Source organism: Kogia breviceps, chromosome 1 (assembly GCF_026419965.1).
Source record: "Kogia breviceps isolate mKogBre1 chromosome 1, mKogBre1 haplotype 1, whole genome shotgun sequence".
Lineage (NCBI taxonomy): Eukaryota > Metazoa > Chordata > Mammalia > Artiodactyla > Physeteridae > Kogia > Kogia breviceps.
Window position 1 is genome coordinate 147,724,547 of NC_081310.1, and position 27,606 is coordinate 147,752,152.

Below are 27,606 nucleotides of genomic sequence, written 5' to 3' on the forward strand. Positions count from 1 at the left end.
ATGGCCCAGACGCTCCACCACAAAAGAAAGGAACTGAAAAGGAGCCAAGGCCTCTGGCTCAGGGTAGCTCTCAGGATTCCCGGGAACACCTGGTTCCCCACAGTGGGGGTGGCAGAAGCAAGGTTCACGTGGATGAGACCGGTGACATGGGTTATCTGACTGGGGTGTGTTCCAGTGTCCACGGGATTTTTCTTTTTTTTTTTGCGGTACGCGGGCCTCTCAGTGTTGCGGCCTCTCCCGTTGCGGAGCACAGACTCCAGACGCGCAGGCTCAGCGGCCATGGCTCACGGGCCCAGCCGCTCCGCGGCATGTGGGATCCTCCCGGACCGGGGCACGAACCCGTGTCCCCTGCATCGGCAGGCAGACTCTCAACCACTGCGCCACCAGGGAAGCCCTCCACGGGAACTTTATAACCTGGCTTCACAGTCACACTGGAGATAGGTAGGTGCTTCAGGGAAGTGAAGAAGGTTGTTGTTTTTAGGGTTTTGCCAGTAAAAACCTGCTGAGGTGGACTTCTCACCTTTTCTCCCTGTGCACATGGCTGCCCCATGGTGGTGGGGAGGGGGAGAAGGAAGGGAACTGATGTTCACTGAGCACCTACTGTGCTCCAGGCAGGGCGCCAGGCAGTCTCCATGCAGCTGGCTCCATCACCAGCACAAGCCTGAGAAGGAGATATTACTGTTCGCTCATTGGGAGGAGGTAAGGCGTTTATCCTGGGTCAACCAGTAAGTGACAGAGCCAGGATCTGAGCAGAGGACTGTCCACCTGTAGGTCTACATTGGTAGCTGGGCTATTTTGCACCCTCAGTAGCAGCCTCTGGATTTGAAAGAAATTATGAATAGGGAGAATCTTCCACAGCCTCAGGAGGTACCAACTCTGTGACTTGAAGTCTTCTCTCCTGGGAGATTGCAGAGCATAAGGGAAGCTTTGAGCCACCCTGAGAAAGATGGAGTTCTTGAACAGAGGAACCAAACCAGAGCAATCAGTCCAGTCGATCAATCAGGGATTGTTTATCTTGGATTGGGGGACAGCCAGGCTCTGAAACAAAGGCTCTGCTACTGAGCTGCTTTGAACATTCAGCTCTTTGAAAGGGCTATGAACTTTGGTTTCTGGGGCACTGGGTGTCAAGGCCAAGCCCAGTAGCTCCCAGGGCCTCAGAGAAGTGAGTTTGGGAGGCTTGATGAGTCAAAGACTATACAACACTGCCCTCTCCTGGGAACAAGGTCCATCTGGTCTGGCCAGGCAGAAATCTAGCTCAGAATGAATACCTGACTAAATTACATGTTATTTGTTGTAAAGCTGGTTTGGTGGTGCTGAACTCTCTCAGCTTTTGCTTGTCTATAAAGGTTTTAATTTCTCCATCAAATCTGAATGAGATCCTTGCTGGGTAGAGTAATCTTGGTTGTAGGGTTTTTTCCTTCATCACTTTAAATATGTCCTGCCACTCCCTTCAGGCTTGTAGGGTTTCTGCTGAAAGATCAGATGTTAACCTTATGGGGATTCCCTTGTGTGTTATTTGTTTTTCCCTTGCTGCTTTTAATATGTTTTCTTTGTATTTAATTTTTGATAGTTTGATTATTATGTATCTTGGCGTGTTTATCCTTGGGTTTATCCTGTATGGGACTCTCTGTGCTTCCTGGACTTGATTGACTATTTCCTTTCCTTATATTATGGAAGTTTTTAACTGTAATCTCTTCAAATATTTTCTCAGTCCCTTTCTTTTTGTCTTCTTCTTCTGGGACCCCTATGATTCGAATGTTGGTGCGTTTAATGTTGTCCCAGAGGTCTCTGAGACTGTCCTCAGTTCTTTTCATTCTTTTTTCTTTAATCTGTTCTGTAGTAGTTATTTCCTTCCAGGTCACTTATCCATCCTTCTGCCTCAGTTATTCTGCTATTAATCCCATCTAGAGTATTTTTCATTTCATTTATTGTGTTGCTCATCGTTGCTTGCTTCCTCTTTATTTCTTCTAGGTCCTTGTTAACTGTTTCTTGCAATTTGTCTATTCTATTTCCAAGATTTTGAATCATCTTTACTATCATTATTCTGAATTCCTTTTCAGATAGACTGGCTATTACCTCTTCATTTGTTAGGTCTGGTGTGTTTTTATCTTGCTCCTTCATCTGCTGTGTGTTTTTCTGTCTTCTCATTTTGCTTATCTTACTGTGTTTGGGGTCTCCTTTTTGCAGGCTGCAGGTTCGTAGTTCCCGTTGTTTTTGGTGGCTGTCCCCAGTGGCTAAGGTTGGTTCAGTGGGTTGAGTAGGTTTCCTGGTTGGGGGCACTAGTGCCTCTGTTCTGGTGGATGAGGCTGGATCTTGTCTTTCTGGTGGGCATGTCCATGTCTGGTGGTGTGTTTGGGGATGTTGGTAGCCTTATTATGATTTAGGCAGCCTCTCTGCTAATGGGTGGGGCTGTAGACCTGTCTTGCTCTTTGTTGGGGATAGGGTGTCCAGCACTGTTCGTTGCTGGTCCTTGAGTGATGCTAAAGGAACTTCTCTAGGCAAGAAACACAAGAGAAGGAAAAGACCTACAAGAACAACCCAAAACAATTAAGTAAATGGTAATAGGAACATACATATCGATAATTACCTTAAATGTAAATGGATTAAATGCTCCCACCGAAAGACACAGACTGGCTGAATGGATACAAAAACAAGACCCATATATATGCTGTCTACAAGAGACCCACTTCAGACCTAGGGACACATACAGACTGAAAGTGAGGGGATGGAAAAAGATATGCCATGCAAATGGAAATCAGAAGAAAGCTGGAGTAGCAATTCTCATATCAGACAAAATAGACTTTAAAATAAAAACCATTACAAGAGACAAAGAAGGACACTACATAATGATCAAGGGATCGATCCATGAAGAAGATATAACAACTGTAAATATGCACCCAACATAGGAGCACCTCAATACATAAGGCAAATACTAACAGCCATAAAAGGGGAAATCGACAGTAACACAATCATAGTAGGGGACTTTAACACCCCATTTTCACCAATGGACAGATCATCTGAAATGAAAATAAATAAGGAAACACAAGCTTTAAATGATACATTACACAAGATGGACTTACTTGATATTTATAGGACATTCCATCCAAAAACAACAGAATACACATTTTTCTCAAGTGCTCATGGAACATTCTCCAGGATAGATCATATATTGGGTCACAAATCTAGCCTTGGCAAATTTAAGAAAATTGAAATCGTATCAAGTATCTTTTCCGACCACAACGCTATTAGACTAGATATCAATTACAGGAAAAGATCTGTAAAAAATACAAACACATGGAGGCTAAACAATACACTACTTAATAACGAAGTGATCACTGAAGAAATCAAAGAGGAAATCAAAAAATACTTAGAAACAAATGACAATGGAGACACGACGACCCAAAACCTATGGGATACAGCAAAAGCAGTTCTAAGAGGGAAGTCTATAGCAATACAATCATACCTTAAAAAACAGGAAACATCTCGAATAAACAACCTAACTTTGCACCTAAAGCAAATAGAGAAAGAGGAACAAAAAAAACCCCCAAATTTAGCAGAAGGAAAGAAATCATAAAGATCAGATCAGAAATAAATGAAAAAGAAATGAAGGAAACAATAGCAAAGATCAATAAAAGTAAAAGCTGGTTCTTTGAGAAGATAAATAAAATTGATAAACCATTAGCCAGACTCATCAAGAAAAAAAGGGAGAAGACTCAAATCAATAGCATTAGAAATAAAAAAGGAGATGTAACAACTGACACTGCAGAAATACAAAAGATTATTAGAGATTACTACAAGCAACTGTATGCCAATAAAATGGACAACCTGGAAGAAATGGACAAATTCTTAGAAATGCACAACCTGCCGAGACTGAACCAGGAAGAAACAGTAAATATGAACAGACCAATCACAAGCACTGAAATTGAAACTGTGATTAAAAATCTTCCAACAAACAAAAGCCCAGGACCAGATGGCTTCACAGGCGAATTCTATCAAACATTTAGAGAGGAGCTAACACCTATCCTTCTCAAACTCTTCCAAAAGATAGCAGAGGGAGGAACACTCCCAAACTCATTCTATGAGGTCACCATCACCCTGATACCAAAACCAGACAAAGACGTCACAAAGAAAGAAAACTACAGGCCAATATCACTGATGAACATAGATGCAAAATTCCTCAACAAAATACTAGCAAACAGAATCCAACAGTACATTAAGCGGATCATACACCATGATCAAGTGGGGTTTGTTCCAGGAATGCAAGGATTCTTCAATATACACAAATCAATCAACGTGATACACCATATCAACAAACTGAAGGAGAAAAACCATATGATCATCTCAATAGATGCAGAGAAAGCTTTTGATAAAATTCAACACCGATTTATGATAAAAACCCTGCAGAAAGTAGGCATAGAGGGAACTTACCTCAACATAATAAAGGCCATATATGACAAACCCCCAGCCAGCATTGTTCTCAATGGTGAAAAACTGAAACCATTTCCACTAAGATCAGGAACAAGACAAGGTTGCCCACTCTCACCACTCTTATTCAACATACTTTTGGAAGTTCTAGCCACAGCAATCAGAGAAAAAAAAAGAAATGAAAGGAATCCAAATAGGAAAAGAAGAAGTAAAGCTGTCACTGTTTGCAGATGACATGATACTATACATAGAGAATCCTAAGGATGCTACCAGAAAACTACTAGAGCTAATCAATGAATTTGGTAAAGTAGCAGGATAAAAACTTAATGCACAGAAATCTCTGGCATTCTTATACATTAATGATGAAAAATCTGAGAGTGAAATTAAGAAAACACTCCCATTTACCATTGCAACAAAAAGAATAAAATATCTAGGAATAAACCTACCTAAGGAGACAAAAGACTTGTATGCAGAAAACTATAAGACACTAATGAAAGAAATTAAAGATGGTACAAATAGGTGGAGAAATATACCATGTTCTTGGATTGGAAGAATCAACATTGTGAAAATGATTCTACTACCCAAAGCAATCTACAGATTCAATGCTATCCCTATCAAATTACCACTGGCATTTTTTACAGAACTAGAACAAAAAATTTCACAATTTGTATGGAAACACAAAAGACCCCGAATAGCCAAAGCAATCTTGAGAACGAAAAATGGAGCTAGAGGAATCAGGCTCCCTGACTTCAGACTATACTACAAGGATATAGTAATCAAGACAGTATGGTACTGGCACAAAAACAGAAATATAGATCAATGGAACAGGATAGAAAGCCCAGAGATAAACCCACACACATATGGTCACCTTATCTTTGATAAAGGAGGGAAGGATATACAGTGGAGAAAAGACAGCCTCTTCAGTAAGTGGTGCTGGGAAAACTGGACAGCTACATGTAAAAGTATGAAATTAGAACACTCCCTAACACCAAACACAAAAATAAACTCAAAATGGGTTAAAGACCTAAATGTAAGGCCAGACACTATCAAACTCTTAGAGGAAAACATAGGCAGAACACTCTATGATATAAATCACAGCAAGATCCTTTTTGACCTATCTCCTAGAGTAATGGAAATAAAAACAAAAATAAACAAATGGGACCTAATGAAACTTAAACGCTTTTGCACAGCAAAGGATACATAAACAAGACCAAAAGACAACCCTCAGAATGGGAGAAAATATTTGCAAATGAAGCAACTGACAAAGGATTAATATCCAAAATTTATAAGCAACTCATGCAGCTCAATAACAAAAAACAAACAACCCAATCCAAAAATGGGCAGAATACCTAAATAGACATTTCTCCAAAGAAGATATACAGATTGCCAACAAACACATGAAAGAATGCTCAACATCATTAATCATTAGAGAAATGCAAATCAAAACTACAATGAGATATCATCTCACACCGGTCAGATTGGCCATCATCAAAAACTCTAGAAACAATAAATGCTGGAGAGGGTGTGGAGAAAAGGGAACACTCCTGCACTGTTGGTGGGAATGTAAATTGATACGGCCACTATGGAGAACAGTATGGAGGTTTCTTAAAAAACTACAAATAGAACTACCATACGACCCTGCAATCCCACTACTTGGCATATACTCTGAGAAAACCATAATTCAAAAAGAGTCATGTACCAAAATGTTCATGACAGCTCTATTTACAATAGTCAGTACATGGAAGCAACCTAAGTGTCCATCAACAGATGAATGGATAAAGAAGATGTGGCACATATATACAATGGAATATTACTCAGCCATAAAAAGAAATGAAACTGAGTTATTTGTAATGAGGTGGATAGACCTGGAGTCGGTCATACAGAGTGAAGTAAGTCAGAAGGAGAAAAACAAATACTGTATGCTAACACATATATATGGAATCTAAGGAAAAAATGTTATGAAGAGATTAGTGGTAGGACAGGAATAAAACACAGACCTACTAGAGCATGGACTTGAGGATATGGGGAGGGGGAAGGGTAAGATGTGACGAAGTGAGAGAATGGCAGGGACATATATACGCTACCAAATGTAAATTAGATAGCTAGTGGGAAGCAGCCGCATAGCACAGGGAGATCATCTCTGTGCTTTCTGACCACCTAGAGGGGTGGGATAGGGAGGGTGGGAGGGAGGGTGACACAAGAGGGAAGAGATATGGGAACATATGTATATGTATAACTGATTCACTTTGTTGTAAAGGAGAAACTAACACACTATTGTAAAAGTTATACTCCAATAAAGATGTTAAAAAAAATTACATGTTAGTTTCTCTGCTTCCCCCAGGGAGCCTTCTGTGATCACATTATGAATCTGGACTGCCAGTGTTTATTTATTAGTTAACAAAACCCACAGAGATGGAAAGTATGGGCTTCCAAGTCAAACACTGACCTATTCATTTCACTTTTTTTCAAACACTGTGCTAGGCACTGAATGCACAATGATGATCAAGGCATATGGTCCCTAACTTCATGAATTTTCTAGTCCCGTGGAAAGGATGGGCTATAAACAAGGAATTGTCTTATCATAAACAAAAATTTGTACATTATTACTGTGACAAGTGTTTCGAAGGAAAAGCACAGGATGCGGTAGGAGTACATAATGTGGAAGGGGAGAGGAGGACCCTGGCCTGGTCAGTCAGTCAGGAAAGCCTTCCCTAAGGACATGCTCTATATGCAGACACCTGAAGGATGTGTAGGAATTAGCAAAGCAAAGTGATTTAGGAGAGTAACGTGTGTGAAGGCCCTGATACAGGAAGGAGCCTGATGCATGTGAAGAACTAAAAGAAGCTCTGTATTGATGGGCCATCAAGGGGGAGAAAAAGAGTGGTGTGAGGTGAGGTTGCGGAAATAGGCAGAAACCAGATCACACAGGGCCTTATAATACCATGTTAAGGATTTGGCCCTTTATCGGTCAAGTCTCTTTTTGTTACATATGACAAGACCTAATGCAAACTAGTTTAAGTGGAAAAGGCAATTTATTGGTTCATATAATTGGAAAATCTGGCATTAAAGTTTCAGGCATGGCTGAATCCAGGAGTTCAGATAGTATCATCAAGACTTCCTTTTCAATGAATTAATTATCTTTGCTTGTTTCTGCATTTCCTATTAGTTCTAATTTTCTCTTGCACTGACATATTCTGTCAATCTGGTAGGAAAATAGGCTGATATTCCAGGCCTATATCTTTACAACCTATAATCCAAAAGGAAGAGAAATTTATCCCTCTCTCTCCATTTTGAAAAGAAAAATCAGGGGAAGACTCTAACTGGCTCAGCTTTGGTCACATGCTGGAACCATTAGACTCACTGGACCAATCACTATGTCCACAGGGAGGCAGTACAATGATAGCCTAACCTGGGCCATGTTCCTACCACTGTAGCTAGAATGAGGGTGGAGGGTGAATAAAAGAAAAGGGGAGGCATCATGACTGACAGACATAAGGCCATATGGAATATGGGAGGAGATTTCCCCCAAAGAAAATGGTGCTGATTATAGAAGGGAAATGGGAAAAAATGTGAGATATACAAAACATTGACAAAACAACATCATAATTAACAAAAAGCTATGAGAAATGACTGAAAGGTTGTATGCAAGTGAAAAACAAGATAAGGTTTATTTTTTTGAAAGATCACACTGGCTATTGTAAGACTGGAATGGAAGGAAAAGGGTAGAAGCAGAAAGGACTTCAGATTCTAGGTAAACTGAAACACCTCCCAGCTACCTAGAAATTATCTAGAAATGCTTGATAAATCATAGCAAAGATCCTTTTAAATGCACAGTAGTACTTGCAGGAAAGTGTGAGAGATCCTCTTGGGGGCAAAGACAAGGAGGAAACTGAAAAATAAGTGTTAAGTGAGTACCTGAATCTACTTTTCCTTGGAAGTTCTTCCAGTCTTAGATAACCAAGAGACTTACGTTTTAACAGCCGCATGGGGAAAGGAGAGAGAGTCTCAGGCCTAAATGAGATGGGCATTAGATCTGAGAACCTTCCTACTCCTGCCCACACCCCACATAAAGCTGGGAATTTCAGTGAATGGTGAAATAATGAACCAGGGAAAAAAATGCACCCATCATCAAGGAGAGAGAATAAGAAAGTATTTGCATCTTGGCCTGGCCTCTGGGTAGAAAAAAAGCCATCCCCTTTGAGAGTGTATAGATATGAGTCTTCTCATGGGTTTGGGGTTGAAATTTATTCTGCTGGCATGGTCCTGAAATCTTCAACTTTAAAGGGATTCCAAACAAGTCAAACGCTGCGGGGTACCTGGAAGAAACAAACACAAATTTCTCTAGAGACCCTCAATCTAGGATGCATCCGGAGAAATTCCACTTAACGTGTGCTCATAATCCCACGCTGAGGTTTTCAGCATCTTTTTTCCCCTGTGATGACCACATGGACCGTTAGCTGGCAGGTGGACACTGGAGCATCCTGACCCCTTCACAATCTGCTTCTGACCTTCCTAGTGTCTGTCCTCATGATTCCTCTTCCTGCCTATGGCTGAACTGAACCCACTATAGCCCTGATATTTGCATCATTTCTCTGGCTTGGAACTTCTGTCTTCTTCTCAACCTAGTCTGGGGTTTCCTTTAGTTATGAAGCCCCTGGCTGCCCCCAGTGACAGTTTTTCTCCACCTCTTAGGCCCAGCCTGGCTTTGAGATCTTACACACTGGCATGACTCCATGTGCACTATGCCCCTCTCAGTTTGTCCTGACCCTGCTTGCTGGACCAAGACAGAGGGAACAGGAGAAAAGGAGAAATGAACCAGGGCAGGCTCGGAGTTGGTCTTTATCCCAGTCTGTGGCATCTTGTGGAGGTGGCGTGGCCTGGGCTCCTCCTGACACAGAGCCCCTTTGCCCTCTTGCTGACCAGGCCCGAGAGAGACGGTGGGTGTGGGAGTCTCTCCTGACTCCGCCTCCCAACTGAGGAGTGCCCAGATGGTGCTCCAGAACCTGAATTCCTTCTCACACCATGGCCTGTGGCAGTGAGGCTGGCAACACAGAACATTGGAACGGAATTCTGAGTTGGAAATCAAATAACTATCTGACTCAGAAAAAACAGATCCAACACAGCAGTCTTTGTGAGAAGAGAAAAGTCACCAGCAGGCCAGAAACACTAAGGGAGTGGGCTGCCAGCTGCACCCTGCCCTGCAGCCCAGCAGTGACGAGGCAAGGGCCTTGACAGCCCTGACAGGCCATGAGAATAAGCACATCCAGGCACCCTTCCCAGGCAGCCCTCAAGGTGTGGAAGAGGGTGACAATGGGCCCCATGAACTCACGCATGGGGATGTGCTTTGCTAACAGCACTGGGTAGAAGCTGGCTCAGGCCCTGGGATGTGCGCCCTGCGCGGGCACCTTGGACCCACCATTCCCACAGCTCTCCGTGCACATATACCTCTACCTAGTGCCCGTTGCAGGGAATTGCTGTTGTTGGTTTAATTACCTTCGTTCTTGACTAGCACGTGGTCTCCAATATAATGTGGTTGCTGGCACATAGCACGGGCTCAAGGAATGTTAGGTGCCCTACATACGAACGAATTCTGTTCTGAGAGTGCACTTGTAAGTGCATTTTGTTCATAAGTCCAACAAAGTTAGCCTAGGTACCCAACTAACACAATCGACTATATAGTACTGCACTGTAATAGGCTTATAGTACTTTTCACACAAATAATACATAAACATCAAACAAACACGGAAAATAAAGAAAACATTTTTAATCTTACAGTACAGTACCCTGAAAAGTACAGTAGTACAGTACAACAGCTGGCCTACAGGGGCTGGCATTGAGTGAACAGGCAAGAAGAGTTACTGACTGGAGGAGGGAAAGGAGGTGGGAGATGGTAGAGCTGAAGGGTCATCAGCTCTAGGAGATGGAGGGCAAGCTGCAATTTCACTTACAGCTTATGTGATTGGACATGCGAACACACATTCACATCTTTGAAAGTTCACAACTTGAAGGTTTGTATGTAGAGGACTTGCTGTAAATGCATTATAGATCTCCATTTTCTTGCTTCAGACAGAGGAAGTTAGACCCTATCTCTAAAGGACTTTCCTCTGCATACAATTTAGAAGTGCAGACTCAGAAACCGAGGACACAAGTGCAGTCTGGCTCCACCACCCACTGTCTTGGACTTGCAGCAAGTTTTTTAACCTCCTTGTCTTCCATCTGTAAAATGGGCATGTTACAGTAATCATCTCATGGGGGTGTTATGAAGGTGAAGTGAGGTCACTTTTGCAAAGCATTTAGCACCCTGCCAGGTCCATAGTGGGCACTCAGCAAAAGTCAGACTCTGAGCTTATTTAGTGTCTACATATACTGATTTCATAATTCATTTGCACATTCAGTCATTCATTTAATCATCACAGTGGATTCAGGGCATTGTGAAGACAAAAATGAACAGAAAGTCTTCACACTGGAGGAATTCACAGTTTAGGGGCATTTGCTTTGTGTTAAAATAAGAGTTCTACAGACACAAAAGGCCATATATTGTACAATTCCATGTATATGAAATGTCCAGAATGGGCAAATCCATAGAAACAGAAAGTAGATTTGTGGTTGCCAGGGGCTGAAGGGAGGGGAGAATTGGGAATGGCTCTAGTGGGTACCAGCTTTTTTAGGGGCAAAGAAGGTGTTTTAGAATTGAATCGTGGTGATGGTTACACAACCTGCACAATCTTGTGAATACACAGAAACCAATGTACACTTTAAAAGGGAGAATTTCATGTATGTGAGTTATAACAATTTTTTAAAGGGCTCTAGAGTCTAACTGCTTGCTACTTATAGCTACTGGACCTTGGACAAGTTACACAACGTCCCTGGGCCTCAGTTTACTCATCTGTAAAATGGGGATAATAATTACCATCTGGTGGAATACTGGGGAAAACAGCTCACTCACCACGCTGACTTTACCAGTGTTATTTTAATTTCTAGGATCACACAATAATTCCAAATTGCCAACCAGACAAGAGTAAGATCTGTTTAAAAAATAAATTAAATCAAAAATAAACTTTTATAAACATACTGCTTGTGTTTTGTCACATCACACATCACATGATCTGCAGAAAATTTCCAGAGTATTTGGAACCTATACCATTCCATGACTTAAGCTTTTCCAAAGGAAAGCAAACAAGGGCTTGACTCAAGGATCTGAAGCTTTTTACTCTAAAGTTCAAATTTTCAAGAGGAAAGCATCTGGGCATTAAAAAAGAATCCCTTAGTCCGCCTGCCGATGCAGGGGACGCGGGTTCGTACCCCGGTCCGGGAAGATCCCACATGCCGCAGAGCAGCTGGGCCCATGAGCCATGGCCGCTGAGCCTGCACGTCCGGAACCTGTGCTCCGCGGCGGGAGAGGCCACAGCGGTGAGGGGCCCGCATACTGCAAAAATAAATAAATAAATAAAAATAAAAATAAAAAAGAATCCCTTCTTATACTAACAGCAACTTGAATTAATATTTCAAGACAAATAATTTTCAGCCATATTTAATCAACTTTTTCTCCACATTCCCTGGAACGGTACCTGGCATAAGGCAAGTACTCACTGTTAGCTCTGATTATTACACTACGGGAATTTCTCTGCAAAGGATGTGAATAAATTAAATATGAATGAAATAAATGCTGAAGAAACATGAAAAAAAGAGGGACCAACTAATGGTGGAAAGGAGCTTTAGGTCAGAGCATCTTATTCGTTCATTCATTGGTGAGTAGCAACACTGGCTAAGATGAAATCTGATGCAAACTATTACATATAGGATGGATATACAACAAGGTCCTACTGTATAGCACAGCAAACTATATTCAATATCCTGTGATAAACCATAATGGAAAAGAATATGAAAAATAATGTATATATATGTATAACTGAATCACTTTGCTATATAGCAGAAGTTAACACAACATTGTAAATGAACTATACTTCAATAAATTTTTTTAAAAAAAGATGAAATCTGATTAAGAGTGAGGACTTGACTGTGTTTTATCTGAGACCTGTCACTTATTAGTACTGTGACCTCAAGCAAGTTACCTAAACATTCTGCACCTTTGCTTTTTCATGTAGAAAATGGGACTAAAAATCTTTTATTGCTGTGAGAATTACATGAGGAACATAAAGTGTCCAATTAAAAAAAAAATCCTGACAGCCTAGTGGAATGGGGCTCACAGCCAGATTTAAATTGCCTTGAGATAATAAGAAATGTGAATTTTTCTTGCCCATCTGAATTTATGGACTCACTACACATTTACTAAGGCCCTACAATGGGCCAGACATTGAACTAGGCCCTGTGGATACAATGTAAGACATCATTTTTCTCCTTCAGAGACTATTGTAAGGAGTATGAAATGTTGTGTTCATCTGAAGGAGAGGGAGGGTCTGTCTTACTCCTGGCTAGGTAGATTGAGCAAATTTGCTCTTGTCTTACCTCAGATGCCCAAGAGAGAGCCTGATCATTCCAGCTCATCTTTTGGAACCAAGCCGTAGGTCAGTTGTTGACAGGCCAGTGGATTGGCTGCCCTTGAGTCAGGTGCTCACCCCTGGTCTAATCAGCTGTGGCCAGGAAATCTGAGGGTGGATCATGTTCAAGGCAGAAGCTAGTTTCCCTTAGAAGGGGAATTGGGTGGAGCAGACAGTATGACATTAGCACAACAGGGAAAATTTTTTTTTTCCAACAGATGTAACAGCACATGCAAAGTCAGACCAGGGTGGAAATGTATGAGATATTTGGGGAACTGTGAGGGTGGAGGGTGGAGAAGTTGGATTGTGATTGGAGATAAAACTGGAAAAGGAGGCTGGGGATGAGCAGCTGGGGTGAACACCGTCCCCTTTCTCTGGAAGTCAGGACATTCTTTCACTGCAGGGCAGGAGTGATGGCGGTAAACATCATTATCCCATAAACGCTCACTGTTGGTCCCAGTCTGGGTCAGAGATCATAGTGGGCACTACAGTGGGAACCCCTGCCACTGTTGTCAGAGGTCTCCTCCCCACCCACCCCCCCGAAAAGACATTTTGAAGGCAACCCTTCATTTGCTGGAAATTGCTATATAGTAGGACATAAATCTGCCTTGAGCGTGGAGGTGGGAGCATAAACATGAACTTAGGGCCCCTGAGAGGAACTGCTCTTACGATGCCAAGCACTTCCCTAGCACAACAACAGGGCTAGACTGGTTCAGGGAGACTGCACAGAGGCGGCAGACCCCCAGGTCTTTCCTGCCTTCTGTAATCAGCCACATTACAAGGGGTTCTCTCCTGATAACACTTGGGACCCCTGAACTTGGGCTTCTATTCAGACTAGGCTTGACTTCTCCCCAAGTATCAGTTGTGTAAATATCTCCCTACCACCACCACCCATCTGTCAGAAACATATAATCACATTATACATCAAATTTTATCATCAGGTCGTCTTGCTAAAATCATCATTTAAAAAATTAGATCTGAATAAAATTTTATTTCCCAAAGGAAGTAACTGAGGCCTTGTTTCTTATTCTAGGTTTTACTTGACTGTCATAATCTGATCAACTCTGGTTTAAATCTCTGTTCCACCACTGGCTAACTTTAACCTCAGGCAAATTACTTAATCTCTTGGCCTCCATTTCCTCATCTGTAAAATGGAACTAGTCACACCCACCTTTAGGGTTATGGTAAGGATTCAATGATATGGTGTATATAAAGTGATTAAATGGTATCTGGTACCAAAAAGGTGATCAATACATATTAGTAGTAGTAGTGACTTGTATGATTTGGGGCAAATAATCTGATTGCAAAATATCATATTTACTGCAAATCTACCTGTTTGACAGCACTGTTGTGAAGATTAAATTAAAGAATGCGAGTTGAGTGCTTTGAAAAGTGCTGTACAGCTTTAGGAATCATGAAGTCAGACACGGGGGACTGTTACAGGTGAGGCTGCAAAGTGGCAGATGGAAAAAGCCAAAGTGTAGAAAAAAGCTGGGGCCATGAACTTAAACTACTGAAATTAATATTTAATTCACTTCTGAGTTTAAAAATATCTGTACAACTATTTTATTAATATGTTTTGTACTATTTCTGAAATCAATTGTGATTTATCTCATTTAATAGTAACTACTAATTTTCTGTATATTGGGCACATATTTTTTAATCAATTTACAGATTGGCTGGTCTATTTTCAAATAGGCTTTCACACACACAAATGTTAATTAAACATTTGTGAAAGAAAGTAGGAATATTTCTCAGAAGTAGCAAATAAGTTTTCATTGACATTCCCATTACCATTGATTAATATTTCTTGTCCAGTGCATTGTATTGAGGTGTCTGGGGCCCTATCTGGACTTAGTAGAAATAGTGCTGCAATTGATTAGTTATGTCTGTCATGGGCATGGGAATGTGAAATAATAGCACATGTCTATACTTAGAAAATTGACAAATGGATGCTCTTGGTGAAAATAATTTCAAGATTAAATTCATTCTCCTGCCCACCTGACTCAGAATGGTATATTTAGTGGGGGGAGGGGGGTGGAATATTTGAGTATTATGACAGATTGTGTTTTCCATAAGATGGCTACAGAGCTTCCAGCTCACATGCTCTTCTGCAATGTGACCTTGCCACTCCTCCAAGGGGTAGAGTGTAATGCCCCATCCCTTCAATCTTGGCTGGCCTGAGTGGGTCATAACCAATTGGATATAGCAGAAGTGAGGCTGCCTGACTCCCAAAGCTAGGTAGGAAAGGAATCCCAGTTTCTGCCTGGCTCTCTTGGCACACCTGCTCTTAGGAAGCTTCCTCTGGGAAGCCAGCACCATGCTGTAAGAAAAGCAAGCTACATATAGAGATCATGTGCAGGCCAAGCTGTCGACATTCCCAGCTGAACCCAGCCTTCAATTCTGAGAGGCTCCAGATAATTCCTGCCCCTGGTCTTTGAGTCATTCCCAGCTGTTCTGGCCTTCCCAGGTAAGGGCTCAGACTTCGTGGAGCAGAGACAAGCTATCTCCTCTGTGTCCGCCTTCCTGACCCACAGAATCTGTAAGCATAAAAATATCATGCAAGGGCTTCCCTGGTGGTGCAGTGGTTGAGAGTCCGCCTGCCGATGCAGGGGACACGGGTTCGTGCCCCGGTCCGGGAAGATCCCACATGCCGTGGAGCGGCTGAGCCCGTGAGCCATGGCCGCTGAGCCTGTGCGTCCGGAGCCTGTGCTCCGCAACGGGAGAGGCCACAACAGTGAGAGGCCTGCGTACTAAAAACAAAAAACAAAAAAACAAAACAAAAAAAATATCATGCAAAAGTTTAACACCACTAGATTTGGGGTGCTTTGTTACACAGCAATGGTAAACCAGAAGAAGCATCCCAAACACCAAGGGTGGGTGGTGGTGGCAGGTCTGCTTTTTCCTTCATCTTGATTGTGAGAATCTGCACAGGACAGGAAAACTCTCAAAGTTTCCATTCCTTTATCTGGGATAATAATAGCCTTCCTATCACAGTACAAAAATGAAGTCAGAAACCAACAGAGACTGAGCTTTTACGAGACAGAGTGTTTATGAAACAACACCGTGATGAAAAGCAAATGATTGCTACTCTTGACTAGCCTTTCTGTTGACTGGAGAGTGGCACTCCGAATCACGAAAGATGTGCCTTTGGGAAAATAGTTATTACCCCACAGCCACAAATCCAACTTAATGGATCTAGGTAGAACCTTCACATTTGGTAAAAACCAAACCAAAGCCCTCAAAAATTCCCACAGGACAAGCAGACATGAGACATACTCTTGCTGGCAGTGACCTCACTTCTCTTAGATAATGACACACCAAGTTTGTGGGACTGCTTCTTGCCTCTGATAATAAGAACGGAGAAGAGCCTCTCAGCCTCCCAGAAGTACATGCTGTGTGCCCTTCCAGTGCGAGGCCCAGGGCCAGCCTGCCTACCTAGTCCCATCATGACTGCCCTTCCGAGAACCTGCTTGAGGGGGGGCTTTGGGGCTTGGGCCTGCCTTTGTTGAGTCTACTCCTTAAAGAAAAATAACTCCTTTTGGATTCAGGCTAAGTTGGTAGAATCCTCCTCCAGCTACACCCCCAATTAACTTTTGTAGCAATGGGAGATAAAATACTTTTTAACATGTAAATCTAGTTTTATTCAAAGTGGCCATGATACATACCTCCCATCTCCTGCCAGCATTGCCCCCCCACACACCCCTGCCCACCCTCTGTCCTGGGTGCTTCTCCTCTTCAGCCTCATAGCTTTAGGAAAGATTCTTGGCTAGCCAGTCACTAGTTGCAAAAGTTGGTCAACTCACTGGTTACCTATAAAATGAAGCTAATCATACCTCATAGGTTGGGGAGGTCACAGCATAAGGAAACACTCTGCCATGCAACAAACAGATTTCATTCACTCTTTTCTTTTTTCTTTTTTGTATTTTTTTTAACATCTTTATTGGAATATAATTGTTTTAGAATGGTGTATTAGTTTCTGCTGTATAACAAAGTGAATTAGCTATACGTATACCTATATTCCCATATCCCCTCCCTCTTGCTTCTCCCTCCCACCCTCTCTATCCTACCCCTCTAGGTGGTCACAAAGCACTGAGCTGATCTCCCTGTGCTATGCAGCTGCTTCCCACTAGCTATCTATTTTACGTTTGGTAGTGTATATATGTCCATGCCACTCTCTCACTTCGTCCCAGCTTACCCTTCCCCCTCCCCATGTCTTCAAGTCCATTCTCTAGTAGGTCTGTGTCTTTATTCCCATCTTGCCCCTAGGTCCTTCATGACTTTTTTTTTAAGATTTCATATATATGTGTTAGCATAGGGTATTTGTTTTTCTCTTTCTGACTTACTTCACTCTGTATGACAGACTCTAGGTCCATCACCTCACTACAAATAACTCAATTTCGTTTCTTTTTATGGCTGAGTAATATTCCATTGTATAAAAGTGCCACATCTTCTCTATCCATTCATCTGTTGATGGATACTTAGGTTGCTTCCATGTCCTGACTATTGTAAATAGAGCTGTCATGAACATTTTGGTACATGAGTCTTTTTGAATTATGGTTTTCTCAGGGTATATGCCCAGTAGTGGGATTGCTGGGTCGTATGGTAGTTCTATTTGTAGTTTTTTAAGGAACCTCCATACTGTTCTCCATAGTGGCTGTATCGATTTACATTCCCACCAACAGTGCAGAAGGGTTCCCTTTTCTCCACACCTTCTCCAGCATTTATTGTTTGTAGACTTTTTGATGATGGCCATTCTGACCGGTGTGAGATACACTCTTTAAAAAAAAACGTTTATTGAACTTTCACGATGTGGCAGGCATGGGGCTAGACCCTGGGTAAACACTGGTGAAAAAGGCAGTCCCTGCCTTCTGGGAGTTCCAGGGCAGTAGGAGAAATGGAAAATAAACAGGTAGAGTGCGATAAGTGCTGTGAAGAGGATGCTGCTACGGGAACACTAGAAAAAGCTCCCAAGCCAGAGATTGGAAGCTCAGAAGCTTCTGAGGCCTGAGGAAGGAGTAGGAGTTGGGGAATATGGGGGAGGGTGGGGCGGAGGAGAAGGGTGATGCAAGCAGAGAGAAGAGCAGGTCCGAAGGCCTGGAGATGAGGGAGCACGGTATTTCCAGAGAACTGCAGGTGGTTTCACGTGGCTGAAGCATGCAACATAAAGCAGAAGGTAGAAGAACAGGAGTGGGGGGTGGGATGGGAAGTGGCAGGCAAGTTTGCATGGGTCTTGTAGACTACACAAGGCATTGGGGAAAGAGCACTTAGCGAGTGATGAGAATACCAGATGAGGGGGGACAAGAATGAAGGCCAGGGGCCATGAGGAGGTCTCTGCTGTAACCCAGGTGGGATGCAATGATTCTGTGCATGATGGCTGCTGCTACTCATTTCCAACTCCTTTTGCTGGGGGTTCAGAACATAGAAATAGGAAGGGTGTGTCTTTTACATATTATGTTTTCTGGAAGATTCTAACACTGTAAGGCCACTTGCTGTCCGATGAGTCAACAGGAAATGTGGCAGAAGCAGTGCGGGATAAGCTCTGAGGTAGAGGGGGCAGAAGGGCGCAGGCCCCAGAGCAGGCCTCCCAGGCACTGCAGTGAGCTCACCCCTTGCTGTCATGCTCCATGAGGCAGGGCCCACCCCCTGGAAGCCCGGCCATTCCCCGGGCCTGAGGAACATCCCTGAACAGGAACCTCCTTCTCTGAAATCAGAGCTGAATGTCAAGAGGCAGGGGAAAAGTTGAAATTTCAGAGTTGGGCCCCAGACAGTTGAAACCCAATTTTCTCACCGTAATCCTCACCACACCCTAAAGAAAACAGGCCTGACTCACGGACCACATCAATCCTGGGAGGCGGGGATGCTTGGCTGTGCGCTGCTCGCCGGCCTCTCAGGGTTCCATCTCCCTGCATGCCTGGGGGCATGTGTTAGGGTGTCTCTCTGGAAGCCACAGAAGGAGGAAGGGCAGCCCATACCCCAGCCCACCCCACTGCTCCATGGCCCCAGACACCTCCCTCTTCCTCCTTTGAGCTAACGGCTCCCAAACCTATAGCCAAGTGCTTCAGGGAAAGCAGCTCAATTATGATCAGGGATGAGAAGGAAATTCTTGAAGCCGCTCCAGGGGACATAGACCCGGGACTGTGTGCAGCTGATTCAACAGATGGGGGGGGGGGCGGCGCAGCAAAGGGTCATGGAAAATGAGTGAGATTCAGGGTCAAAATTCCACTTACACCACATGGTAGCTGAAAACCTGGGGCAAATTACTGAAGCTTCTGTTGAGTTTCAGTTGCCTCAGCTCTAAAACAAGCACAAGAATGTCTTGCTTGGAGGGTTACTGGAAACCATCTTCTGAAACTGAAGAGGCGCTTGGAAAATTTGGATTCTAACAGCATGTGTTGCCTACACAACTCCTAAGGCACTTATCCTACACAGCCTTTCTTTCTTTTTTATTTTTAATTGAAGTATAGTTGATTTACAGAGCTCTGCCAATCTCTGCTGTGCAGCAAAATGTCTCAGATATACACATCTATATATTCTTTTTCTTATATTCTTTTCCATTATGGTTTACCCCAGGATATTGAATATAGTTCCCTGTGCTATACAGTAGGGGCTTGTTGTTTAGCCATTCTACATGGAATAGTTTGCATCTACCGACCCCAAACTCCCAGTCCACCCCTCTCCCTCCCCCATGCCTCCTTGGCAACCACACGTCTGTTCTCTGTGTCTATGAGTCCTACACAGCCTTCTATTTGTGTGGGACTCCATTCCTCCAGCTAGTCTCACAGGCAGCTGGAGGGCAGTAACTGTGTGTTACACATCCTTTCCTTCCCAAGGCATCTCACAATTAAGGTGGTCAATACATGTTTCCTGGCTGACTGATACACCCAGGTATCCAAACCCCCAGAGTAGGGGTTGGACAACAATGCCAATAGTAATAGAGTTTCTGGCACCCAAGGGATCACCCTTTAATCACCAAGTACAGGGGCATTTGCACGGCTTTCTTTCACCTGTTAGAAGTAGTTGAGAAGTAGCCAGTTAGTACTAGAGGCAATACAAAACATTGGTAAACCATGCAGGACTAGGGCTGCCCTGCCGGGGTACATGCCACCACCCTCCCGTGGTGCGAGCTTGGATGATGAGCTGAACCTTATCTCTAAAGTCGGAATATTCAGAGTACTTACCTCATAGTTATTGGGAGCATTTACAGAGTATATGGAAAGCACTCAGCACAGTACCTGGCATAGGATTAATGTTCAGTAAGCATTCATCTTCACCTCATCAATGTCAAAGCTCAGTTCTGTTTGCTGGGCTGGACCCCCTTGTTAAATGGCAACACTGGAAATCTCACCCCAGATAAAGACCCTGCCACCTGGAATGGGGATTCCACCCTGGGTCGGGGAGGGGTGCAGAGCTGGGCTGTCTCTCTGGAACAGTCCATATGGCAGGTGACTATGGGAAGTGCCTTCCAAACCATAAAATGCATTTCAAATATTTGTTTTATAGTTTTTGTTTTTCCGATTCTTTAAAATCTAGAAACAATATTGTAAACATAATCCTAGTTCCCATTTATTTGATAACCTACCATGAATGAGATACTGTGCCCATGGCTTTTCACAGACTTACTCGCTTTATATTCTCAATGACCCTACAAAGTTAGAACTATTTTTCAAGCCCATTTTAAAGATAAGGAGAATGACATTCCAAGACCACTCAAGGTCTCAAGTGGGATCCAAATTCAGGTCTGTTGGCTCCCAAGACTATGCTTTTAACGACTAAGTTACGCTCGTGGGCTGAATATAGTCTAAGATGAATAAGATGCCAACGGGCTCAAGATTTCCAGCCAAATGCCAGAAATCCTGCTCTCAGATTCCGAGGGTTCTGCTTCTGTCCCCTCAACCGGCAGGGTGGCATCTCAGCACCACAGGGCACAAGACAGTGCTTTGCTATTTAAGATCTCCTGAAAACTATCTTCCTTTTCCTTGTTCCAAGTTAACTATGTTGAGCTTAATTTATCCAACTCAGAAGGAGCCAGGGCTCAGCTGACCCTGCTAAAATTTGAAATTATAGTTCTTGAGTCTAATTTTAAACGAAGCACAGAGAACATTTTTTTTCTAGCTAGTACATCCAAACAAAATACAATACCACCCACCCCCTCTAAAAAAATCTCGTTTCTTTCTGAAATCAAAAGAGCGTTTTGTAAGAAAAAAAAAACATATAGAAATTGTAGCTTATTTTGCTTTAATATCCCCCAATACTTGTGTGAATGGGACTACGCTGCAGAACAAGGCAGAACTCTGTAGACAAGTACGTCTCACTCTGAGGAAAGAACTGATTGGAGAGAAGGCACCAGAAACTGCATTTTGCTGGACTATATGTAAACAGTAAATGGGGGGGAAAGCTCACAAAGGAGAAAGGAACTTGCACTGTCATTTCACGGGTGGATCCTAAGGATGGAAATTAGCGTCATGAGCTGATGCTCAACCTCCATCTTCCACTGTCGTGTAAACAGGACCTGGTGCTAAGGAGACAAACACCCACACACCAGTGGTGCACGAGGACACGAAAAGGAACTGACAGTAGTATAAGCCCCTGGGTCCTTTTTTTTTCTCTTTCCCGCATGGCTCTTACGGGCATATCAATTGGCAATGCCTTGGAATTGTACCATTTTTCAATGACTGGTTAGTGGAAAAACCAAATTCTAAAAAGCCTGGGTGAATACACTTTGTTTCTGTTCATGCTCTTCAATCGGAGGGCCTGGGGTAGAGGGATGTACCGCATCTGGCCTGTCTTCTTAGGTGATAACGGTGGGTGCAGTACGTCCCGTCCTTTCCTGGAGTTTGGACAACTTCAGGGCAATGGAAATAAGGGGGGCCAACATGACCTGAGGGAGACACAAAGAGAAAAACCTTCGCCATCACTTTCTCTAGACACGGATCCATAGCTCCAGCCCTGAGTAGGCCTTGAGCTCCAGACCCGTGTCTGATTGCCTACTCTGATAACCCAAAGGCTCCTCAAACTCTAAGTCTAAAAACAAAGACATGTTCTTTCTTCACAAAAAAACCCTAGTTCCAGCATTCCCTATTTCAGTCAATGATCTATTACATAAAGCAAATGAATGACCAGGAGTCATTCTTGACACCTTCCTCCCTCACATTCCTCTTGTCCAACCCACCAGCAGCCTAAGTGACTTATCTTCTACCTCTCTCCCATTGTCACCCAGTTCTCTCCATCCCAGTGCCACAGCTCTCGCTAAACCAAGTCCTCCCTCTTACCTGGAACAACTGTGCTTCAACATCCGCTTCTGCATCCTCCTATTTGTTTCCCATACTCTACCCAAAAAAGTCTTTTCAAAATACGCCACCCTCCCATCTACCTCTCACTTAAGGGAAAAAAAGAATTCTGCTGTTGCTTAAATAAATAAATATTTTAATATTAACAAAAGAAAATTAGATGGGCTTCCCTGGTGGCACAGTGGTTGAGAATCCGCCTGCCAATGCAGGGGACACGGGTTCGCACCCCGGTCCGGGAAGATCCCACATGCTGCGGAGCGGCTGGGCCTGTGAGCCATGGCCGCTGAGCCTGAGCATCCAGAGCCTGTGCTCCGCAACGGGAGAGGCCACAACAGTGAGCGGCCCGCGTACCACACACAAAAAAAAGAAAACTATGTATCTAGTTGAACTGCCCATGTAATAGATGAGGAAACTGATACCCAAAGAAGTGAAGTGCTTTGACCAAGTGATTCAAGGGCAGAGCCAAGAGTAGTACATTTTCTATTGACCACTGTTGCTTTCCCTCATCTAAATCTCTACCAACTCATTACACCTGGAAGAAAGTTGGAGAACCACTGCACACACTGACATACCACTTGCCATTCCCCTTGGGGCTCCAACAGTACCAATGAAGTGCTGAGGCTGAGGCCCAGCAGCTCTAGAGTAGGGAAAGGCACAACCCCAGATAGAATGGTGGTACACCTGGGCATGTGGGCACCTTGCATCCTTCAGGGCCCTCCCGCTTCCCGAGGACTATGGTTCAGACGAAACTTAACTCTCACTCATTCTTTGTATTTACCATGTGTCGGGTATTAAGACAGAGAAACACAACTTCCTTCCTCTTCTGCTCTTGCTCTATTATTCTGTGGCTCTACAGTGTAGACATCATCGCCTTTGATTTTAGTTTTAGGGATGTCTCAACACCACAGCAATCTGGCGATAACTGGAGCTAATTGCCTGGCCACTGGAAAAACTGTAAAAGTGAAGCATCCTCTCATTTCTCTCTTTTTGTAATAAAAACAATGTAAGGGCCACTTTTCCTCAAAAGCTAATTCCATGTGCCAGGCACAGTGTTCAGAATTTTGCCTTCATCATCTCCTTAAATCCCTATAACAACTCTGTGAGGTAAGTAGCATTCTGCCATTTTACAGACAAAGAAACCAAAGTTCAGAGCATTGAAAAGACTTACCCAGGGACACACAGTTATTAAGGAACTGAATTTCAAACAAGATCTAACTCCAAAATGGGTTAGAGAGATCAAAATCACTATGCCAGGGGTTTCCAAATGAGTTTCACAGGATTCTAATTAGGTGTTAGAAGGAAAAAGGCTTCGTGGGAGAATAGACATGGCGCACATTATTTAAACAGGCATATGTACTGCAAGTCTGCTCCAAGCTTTATGGCGAGGTGTGTGTTGTGAGCTGCTAAGACAGGGCTGATGTACCCCAGCACTTCCTAAACTGGTTTTGGCTCTGGAGCTCTGGCTGGGGAGCAGTTCCCAAAACAAGGAATGCACGTGGGGAAACTCTCCCCTGTGCGTCCCTGCTTCCCCATTTGGGTGGCCGTCCTCCAAGTTCTCTGTTCCACCTCTGGCTCTCAGGGCCCCTCCTCACTCTAACATACATCTGGAGACACTCTGGGTGGGGCTGGGACCCCAAAACACAGGTTGCGAGTCCAAAGACTCTCCCATAAAGACTTTTCTTTCTGGGCCATTGAAACAGTCTCTCCCTGCCTATCCCCTAGCCCTGACCAAATCTAGAGCCAGTGTATGTTCTTCTGCCAGGGCAGGTGATGAGACCAAGCAAAGTGGCAAATAATCAGTGACAGACCAGCACACCAGATCAGGGGCTGATTTTAAAGATTAGTTCTCTTGAATCTGCCACTTAACCAGGCGTGTGAACCTATTACCGATTATTTAACCTTTCTGAGCCTCCGTTTCCTTATCTGTAGAAGGGATAGTAATAGATAAGGATAACAGATTTGAGAATGAAATGAGTATATCCATTTGGGTAATGGGTTTAGAACAGAGCTTGGTGAATAGAAAATGCTCAGATAATTGTTGGCTATTATTGTTTTCTGATGCACTGAAGGAGACGTGGAGGAAAGTGAGCCCACCTGTCTGATCATTTGAGAAACGGGTTGTGATGACAGGCTCAATGGAGCCACTACCCTTCCCTCCGACAGAAGAACTAGCTGGGGCACAGGGCCTGGGCGTTACCTGGGCGTCCTGGTGGATCCTGGTGACATCCTTCTCATAGCTGTCAACGTACAGTCGGACGGTGGCGCCTGCACTGCCGGTGCCGCTCAGCCGAAAGATGATGCGAGAACCATCTGCAAAAATGAGCCGCAAGCCCTGGGAAAGGTAACAGAGTTTCTTTTTTCCTTGCATGTTGGAAGAAAGATTGAAGGCTGGCAAATTATGAGGGGTCTAGTTGGAGATCTGATTTCATCCGTACTTGATCAATCAGAGGATTAGATCCTTGAGAAACGGCCACAGTTGAGCCCCGTGAGAGTCTGCCCTCGGTCAGCCTGTCACTGCATCCAGCCAATGGGGGTCGGTCTCGTGGGAGAGAAGCATCCCCAGGGTCACGCGGGAGACAGGACCCTGGGCAGGCTGGCTGACACAAGCCCTGCCCTCTCCATCCCGCTTCCCTGTGATTTATGGACTAACCATTCCAGTCTGAAGCCAAATAAATAAGTTAATAAATAAATAAGATGCTAGATACAGAAATCCGATTTCCAGATCAGGAGGGAAACACGGACAAAATGGGCTGAAACCAGAGCAAAGGAGGTTTCAGGTGGAACAGAGGAAGAACTCTGCAAAACACTGATGGAAAGCCTCAAAATAGAACAGGGGGCCATGTGCCCCAAATGGCAGAGGCCAGCTATTCCGACCTATTGAGCCAGATCCAGAGGTCAGTCTCCACCAATGCCTGATGACTCAAAGCAGGGTCCATGTGGGTGCAATGCCAAGCCCCGCCCCTCTATCTCCTGCCCTCCCCGTTCCCTCTCTGGCCGCATCTCTTGTCCTTAATAATCTTGATTCAGGGAAAAAAAGGCTAGGGACTCTTGAGGTAAGAAGGCTGAGCAAGACAGTTATCTGAAGACCCTTCAGTCCTGATAAGTCTGTCAATTCTTCCATAAAAAGAACTTTGCATAAAGCTGATGGCCTACCAAAAGGAAAGATACTACCTCTCATCTACTATTTGTCACCAGACCCAATCCAGGGTTTAATCATGCCACTCAGCACTGAAGACAGCAGATGAAATACACAGAGTACATTCCCACTTAGCCAACATGCGGAGGATACAGTTAATACCCGTTTACCATTTCCTGCTTTCTAGACACATACCAGGGTTGGCCTCCTTCTCCCACAACTTTCAACTTGAAGCCTCTAAATTTTTTTCACTTGATTGCAGATGCTATATCTACTTCAGAAGATTTTCCTTCCTCCCCGGTCTTCCATCTAAATGCTCAGACTTTCTGATTATAAAACGTGGAGCTGCTGATTTCTTCCTCTGAGCACGGAGCACAGAGCCCGTGCTCATGCCGACGCCCCTCCCATGCATACCCCAGCATCCCCGCTCTCTCCTGGTACAGGCTGGATGCAGCGCAGAGTCGGGGTTTACTTTGCCTAAGGGTCTGTTCTCTCTCTGAAGCCTCACCGCAAAATCTTCTGCTCTGCTCTGCCCCCCGCCCCCGGGCCCCACCCTCCCCTTTCCTACACCCACCCCCTCCTCCACCCCAGGCCTCTCTTTTTCTAATTATCTCAGACATCATTTATGATCATCCATACTAGACCCAAAGTTCTCACAGATGGTGAAAAAGCATAAGGAAGAAAAGCCACGGGGCCAGAATTTTGACAAAGGGAGACTCTAGGCACTGAGGGTCACTGTGACCATGCTCCATCCACTTGTCCACTACCTGCTCTCCAGAGAGAGACTTTATTTATTTATTTATTTATTTTGCGGTACGCGGGCCTCTCACTGTTGTGGCCTCTCCCGTTGCGGAGCACAGGCTACGGACGCTCAGGCTCAGCGGCCATGGCTCACGGCCCCAGCCGCTCCGCGGCATGATCTTCCCGGACCAGGGCACGAACCCGTGTCCCCTGCATTGGCAGGCGGATTCTCAACCACTGCGCCACCAGGGAAGCCCCAGAGAGAGACTTTAAATAAGTCGTGTAGCCCAACTCCTTCAAAGCCTGCTGGATGCCTTGAGAAGGACCCAGACAAAAATCTGGGTCTGGATCAGAAAAAAAGCTAACTGGACAGCTATAGCATAATCTTATCTCCCTCTATATTATCTCTGTTTCTAAGTTAGGAGTCCATTCTGTGACAAAAACAACAGAACCAGAGGAGAGAGAAACCTGGGCCCAGGTGTTAGTGAGAAGCCTGGAGAAGGGCTGATCCAGCCCGCACCCTGGGTGCCTGGCTCCCAGTGAGGGAAAAGCTAACAGTTCTGTACATATCCAGACACGGTCCAGGGTCTCAACTGTGATGTCGTCCTATGCGCTGCTGTGTTAGGGTCAGCTGCGAGTCACATGCTACAGGTAATAACAGTGAATGTTTCTAAGTCTGCAAATGGCTTGTCTATTTTTTTCTTCTTTTTTAGAAATCAGAACATATCACAGAAATGTCTATGAAGAGGCTACTCTCATGCCACGCCGGCATTCTGCTACAAGCTCTTGAGAGAGAAGAAGGAGGTTGCGGTCTAAAGCAGCAGTTCTCCACCTTTTTAAGATTCTAGGGATCTTTTCTACACACATACTCAACATGACCCCTTGCATAGAATTCTGGAGAATGTACAAGTTTTTCTGGAGTCTAGACTAAGAATCCCAGAATGAGGGCATAGGGTTTTGCGTAAAATCAGGGCAAAAACCATTTTCCCTACGAGTACCTGTACAAATCATGTGTGACTCAGCAGAAAGCCACTTGAGAAAACAGGGCAGCAAAGGACAAATGACCAAGAAGCCTTTTTCTTTTTTCTCTTGAGATTTCAGAGACGAAGCTCCGAGGCTTCTCTCCCACATTGCACATACGTCTGTTCCTACCTGATTTCTTGAAACACTTCCATCTACCGGATCACTGTATTCAAAGTTATCAATTTTCATCACAGTGTAAACTTTATCTCCCACTGGGAACTGTTTCCCCACGAAGGAGCGATCAGAGATCAGGGCCTCCAAGTCCTTCATCATTTTGTTTGCACCCTCGGCTTCCACCTCCTCGTAATCATACCTGGAAGAAATCACAAAGTTGAGGCCTGAGGGCTGACTTCAGATCACACCAACTTATATCACCACTTTCTACAGCATTTGTTTGGCCCTCCCCCAAACCATCTAACTTCAGAAGAAGCTGGCAAAAATATGAGCGTGTCATTCTCTGGGGATTGAGCAGACGAGGGATGAAAAGAAGGGT

General features: G+C 44.0%; 1 protein-coding gene across 2 annotated transcripts in view; it reads right to left on the minus strand.

Annotated features, from left to right (window-relative positions):
* Positions 1-21,144: 21,144 nt before the first annotated feature.
* PGM1 (phosphoglucomutase 1) overlaps positions 21,145-27,606 on the minus strand; it is a 57,670-nt gene continuing 51,208 nt past the window's right edge. For both annotated transcript variants that reach the window (XM_059045166.2, XM_059045157.2), the window contains exons 9-11: positions 27,243-27,426; positions 24,411-24,545; positions 21,145-21,804 (exon numbers count right to left, since the gene is read on the minus strand). In XM_059045166.2, coding sequence (XP_058901149.1) covers positions 21,715-21,804; positions 24,411-24,545; positions 27,243-27,426 — 409 coding nt within the window. In that variant the 3' untranslated portion in view covers positions 21,145-21,714. The remainder of the gene's footprint in view (positions 21,805-24,410; positions 24,546-27,242; positions 27,427-27,606) is intronic.